This window comes from Lepidothrix coronata, unplaced genomic scaffold (assembly GCF_001604755.1).
Source record: "Lepidothrix coronata isolate B3197 unplaced genomic scaffold, Lepidothrix_coronata-1.0 Scaffold425, whole genome shotgun sequence".
Classification (NCBI taxonomy): Eukaryota; Metazoa; Chordata; class Aves; order Passeriformes; family Pipridae; genus Lepidothrix; species Lepidothrix coronata.
This window is the reverse complement of record NW_016690605.1, coordinates 78,140-82,744: the sequence shown is the minus strand read 5'-3', so window position 1 is coordinate 82,744 and position 4,605 is coordinate 78,140. Positions and strand designations below refer to the sequence as shown.

General features: G+C 72.1%; 3 protein-coding genes across 3 annotated transcripts; 2 read left to right on the top strand and 1 right to left on the bottom strand.

Moving 5' to 3' along the window:
• Window positions 1-11: 11 nt before the first annotated feature.
• TMX2 (thioredoxin related transmembrane protein 2) lies at window positions 12-1,564 on the top strand (the record flags this gene model as incomplete). Its single annotated transcript, XM_017839484.1, has 6 exons — window positions 12-201; window positions 448-524; window positions 605-711; window positions 798-863; window positions 971-1,100; window positions 1,188-1,564. Coding segments are annotated over 6 exons (717 nt in total), but the record flags the coding sequence as incomplete, so codon positions are not given.
• A 182-nt stretch (window positions 1,565-1,746) lies between these two features.
• Window positions 1,747-2,920, top strand: CUNH11orf31 (chromosome unknown C11orf31 homolog). Its single transcript, XM_017839501.1, has 5 exons — window positions 1,747-1,766; window positions 2,096-2,248; window positions 2,333-2,478; window positions 2,552-2,665; window positions 2,742-2,920. The coding sequence occupies exons 2-4, from the start codon at window positions 2,097-2,099 to the stop codon at window positions 2,650-2,652; spliced, it is 399 nt and encodes a 132-aa protein (XP_017694990.1). The 5' UTR covers window positions 1,747-1,766; window position 2,096; the 3' UTR covers window positions 2,653-2,665; window positions 2,742-2,920.
• A 1-nt stretch (window position 2,921) lies between these two features.
• BTBD18 (BTB domain containing 18) lies at window positions 2,922-4,045 on the bottom strand. Its single transcript, XM_017839500.1, has 2 exons — window positions 3,916-4,045; window positions 2,922-3,798 (listed from the first exon to the last, which is right to left on the bottom strand). The coding sequence occupies exons 1-2, from the start codon at window positions 4,043-4,045 to the stop codon at window positions 2,978-2,980; spliced, it is 951 nt and encodes a 316-aa protein (XP_017694989.1). The 3' UTR covers window positions 2,922-2,977.
• Window positions 4,046-4,605: the final 560 nt, after the last annotated feature.

Genomic DNA, 4,605 nt, shown 5'->3' with positions numbered 1-4,605 from the left:
CCAGCCCTCCCTCAGGATCCCCCCCCAGCCTTCTCGGGGGGGGGGATCTGGGCCCCCCGTCCCTTCATCCCTCCGTGCCGTTTGCAGTCACCGTGGAGCAGCACATCGGGAACATCTTCATGTTCAGCAAAGTGGCCAACGCCATCCTGTTCTTCCGCCTCGACATCCGCATGGGGCTGCTCTACCTCACGCTCTGCATAGGTGAGCCCTGCTGGGGCCCTGGGGCAGCCCTGGAGCCCCCAGCCCAGCCTGTGCCCTGACTGTGCCCCCGGGAGAGCCCCCTTCTGCCCCTGGGTGACCCTCATGGCTGGATGGGGCTGTGGGTGTGCAGAGTATCCTTGGGGGAACGTCTCCCTGCCCCAGGCTCGCTGCGTCCTGCCTCTGGGGCAGAGGAGCCCTGGCCCAGCCTCAGCCTGGCTCTGTGGGCTCAGGGTGCTGTCCCTGCAGTGTTCCTGATGACCTGCAAGCCCCCCCTGTACATGGGCCCCGAATACATCAAGTACTTCAGCGACAAGACCATCGATGTGAGTATCCCCCCATCCCTGGGGGTCTCGGGGGGCTCTGCCCTCCTCCCCCCCACCCTGAGCCCCTGCCCCTGTGGCAGGAGGAGCTGGAGAGGGACAAGCGGGTGACGTGGATCGTGGAGTTCTTTGCCAACTGGTCCAGTGAGTGCCAGTCCTTCGCCCCCATCTTCGCCGACCTCTCTCTCAAGTGAGTGGTGCCCGCCGGGATCTCGGGGGGTCACGGGGGCTGTGGTCCCCCGTGCCCCCCCCAGCTCTGTGTCCCTTCCTGCCCAGGTACAATTGCCAGGGGCTGCAGTTTGGGAAGGTAGACGTGGGCCGGTACACGGACGTCAGCACCAGGTGTGGGGGACGCGGCCTGGGTGGCAGGGCCCACCCCAGGGTGGCCCCTGTGACCCCCTGGCCCCCTTGGGCCGCCCGGGGCTCACCGTGGGCCTGTCCTGCTGCAGGTACAAGGTCAGCACCTCGCCCCTCACCAAGCAGCTGCCCACCCTCATCCTGTTCCAGGGGGGCACGGAGATCATGCGGCGGCCGCAGATTGACAAGAAGGGCCGGGCCGTGTCCTGGACCTTCTCCGAGGTGGGTGGGACCTTCCTGGCCTGTGCCTGGGAAGGGAAGGGGGCCGTGGGGGTCCCTGAGGGTGCTGATGCTGCCTCTGGGCCACAGGAAAACGTGATCCGGGAGTTCAACCTCAACGAGCTCTACCAGAAGGCCAAGAAGCAGTCGAAGCCGCGGGAGGAGGGGCCCGAGGAGGCCCCGCCCGCGCCCGCAGCCGCCGGGCACCCCGAGGGGGAGACCAAGAAGGACAAGTAGAAGCTGCCCTGCGCTGTCGCCCATCACCACGCCGCCATCACCCTGGTGGCACCGGCCTCGCCCGGCCCTGCCCGGCGCCGCTCTCCGTGGGGGCCGGTCCCGGCCGAGCCCCGGGAGAGTGGCAGGGCCCCCCGGCCCGGTGCAGGCAGGGCGGTAGGAGGGGCCCCGCCTCGGTTGTAACGCTCGCTCTCTCTCATCGCTGACAATAAACGGTCCATGCGTTGCCCGTGTCCGGTGTCCCGTATCCCAGGATCCCTCGTCCCGGTGTCCCGTGTCCCGGTCCGTGCTGGGGGTGGGGCTTGCCGACGAAGGCGGGGCCGATGCGGACGCTTCGCGCTCTGATTGGCTGGTGCGGGCGCGGGCGGAGCCAGAGGCCCTTCCGGCCACGCCCCCTCCCGGCGGCGCGCGCTCCCGGCACGTGGCCAGCGGCAGGTAGGGCCTGTTCCCCCCCACCCCTTTCCCCGGGAACCCCCCCCCTTTCCCTTCTCCCTTCCCTTCCCTTCCCACCCACACGCCGTGGTGGCATCCCTGGGGACCCCCTTCCCGCCCCCCACAGCAGCATCCCAGCAGGAACACCCCTTTTTCCCCCTATGGCGCATCGCCGGGAACCGACCCTTCCTGACCCCATCCCGAAGCAGGGTCCGCGTGGCCGGGGGACACCGGCGTCCCTAGAGTCCCTTCCCACCCCCCAGCGGGATCCCCGGGACCCCGCTCCCCGCGGCGGGACCTCGGCGTAGCCCCCGCCACTCCGGCTCTCGCAGGATGGCTCCCCGCGGCAGGAAGCGCGGGGCCCGGCAGCCCGCGGCGTCCGAGGCACCGGAACCGGCGGAAGCCCCGCAGAAGCGGGCGCGGGCCGAGGCCCAGGACGAGGGCAGCCCGGGGGGCACCGGCCCCCGCGTCGTCATCGAGCACTGGTGAGCGGCCCCAGTGCCGGGCGGGGGTTGGGGGGGAGGCCCTCGGGGTGCCCCCCGGGGCGCTGACCCCCGTTGTCCCCACAGCAAGAGCTGACGGGTGTACGGCCGCAACGCGGCGGCGGTGAGCGAGGCCCTGCGCGGGGCCATCGCCCACCTCGCCGTGGACATCAACCCCCGGCCGCCGCGCAGGAACAGCTTCGAGGTGTCCCTGGTGAAGGAGGACGGCAGCAGTAAGTGCTGGCCCGGGGCGGGGGCGGCGGGGGCTCCCCGGCCCCCCTGACCCGGCCCCCCTTCCCTCCCCAGCCGTGGAGCTGTGGAGCGGCATCGCCAAGGGGCCCCCCCGCAAACTGAAGTTCCCCCAGCCGGAGACCGTGGTGGAAGCCCTGAAGAGCAGCTTGGCATAGGGGCGTTGTCCAGGTGAGCGGGGAGAGCGGGGATGGGATGGGATGGGACGGGATGGATGGGATGTGGACCAACCTCCCCCTCACCACAGCCCAGCCAGGACCGGCACCTGCGGCACGAGCGTCCATGAAGAGGCGAGACCAACTGGGGGGCACTGCCAGCCCCAGTCCTGTCCCCGATGCTGCAGCTCTGCCACGGCCGGACCCCTGGCTCCCCCCACGCCCCCTTGTTCCCTCCAACCTCCAATAAAGCTCCACACCCCACAGCACAGCTCCAGCCTTTTATTCAAACGATGCAGAGGCCAGGGGGTGCAGCCCTGAGCCAGCCCTAGGTGAGGACATCCACCTCCTCATCTGACTCGGAGGAGGGGCAGGGCCAGAGGCAGACTGTACCTGCGGGCAGGAACGGCTCCACTGTGCCCACATCCACCTCCTCCTCCTTCTCAGGGTCGCCTCCAGGGAACGCCTGCCCACAGCCCTGCTGGGGTGCAGGGGGCTCCCCACCCTGCTGCCTCCAGGCTGCACAGGAGCTCTGCCGGGGCGGGGACTGCCCGCTTCCCAGTTCACCCACGTCCAGGGGGGGCTGTGCTTCCATCACCCCCACATGGCCCACTGGCACCGTGGGAGAGGCGGGCAGGGGCTGCGTGTCCTGCACCACCTCCCAGCACCCCCTGCTCTCCACCTTCCGCAGCCTCACCCGCCTGATGGGGCTGAGGTGTGTGGGCCCCAGAGAGCATGGCTGCCCCTGGGGGGACACCCCGGTGCTCCCAGGGGGAATGCTGGCACCGCTGGGCGCAGCCCTGTGGAGCAGCGTGGCGGGGGAGCCCTGCTGTGGGGAGCACAGGCAGGAGCGGTTGAGCTGCCGCTGGGGTCCCAGCCTCACCAGGCGTCCCCCCTGGAGCTGCAGCGCCTCCAGCTCGGTGATGCGGAGGCGCCGGGCAGCCGCCAGCACCTCCTGCACCTCCTCCTGCGCCACCTCCAGCTCGGCCGTGTAGAAGAAGCGCACGAGCTTGCGCAGCACCCCGATCTTCAGCCCCGCCAGCTCCAGCACCACCCTGCAGCCCCGAGGGGGCAGCTCCGGGCCCAGCTGCTCCATGAAGAAAGGGCTGCAGACTGAGAGGACGCTGCAGTGGGCCACCACCGCCTCGCCTGCAAAGCAACGGCGGCTGTTACTGCCCCGCAGCCCGTCCTCCTCGCCCTGATCCCTCCGGGGGGGGCGGGGGTCGCAGGGACCCCCACGGGCGGTGTCGCCCGCTCACCGCTCACCCTCGGCCCGCAGCACCACGTCGCAGAACACGTCCGCCCGCTGCTGCTGCTGGTGGAGGAGCTGGAAAGCCGCGCGCAGCAGGCGGGTGCTGCGGTACCGCAGCGGCGGGGGCGCTGGCACAGAGCCCATGGGTGGCCTGCGGGGACACACAGTGCGGCACCGGCAACTCGGGCGCTCGGGCACCTGCTGTGCTCTGCGGGCCGTCCCGGACGGTCCGGGGCTGGAATTGCGGGTGCAGCAAAGCTCCGTGTCCCCGTGACCCTTCCCCGGACCTCACCGGGTCCCCGCAGCACCGGGCCGGCGCTGCCACCAGGGCGGCGACACTGCGGCCGCTTTGGAGCCGCCGCGGCTCGAGAAACCCCTCCCCGCCCCGAGTCCGCCGCGTACCTGCCGAGGGAGGGAGGGTGGGCGGGCGCGGGACAGCGCCGGAGGCCCCGGGGCGTGTGCGTGGGGACGATCCCGAGCCCGGCAGTGCCCGGGGAAGTGGCCGGGAAGTGGCCGGGAAGTGGCCCGTGGCCGCCCTCGCGCCCTCCGCCTCGCGTGGCGCCACCGCCTCGCCCCGCCCCGCCGCGCCCGCCAGCCAATTGGCGCCGGCCGCGCGCGCCCCCCGGCCAATGGCGGCGCGGCGGGGGGGGGGGGGCGGGGGGGGGGGGGGGGGGCCCGCGGGGGGGGGGGGGCGGGGGGGGGCC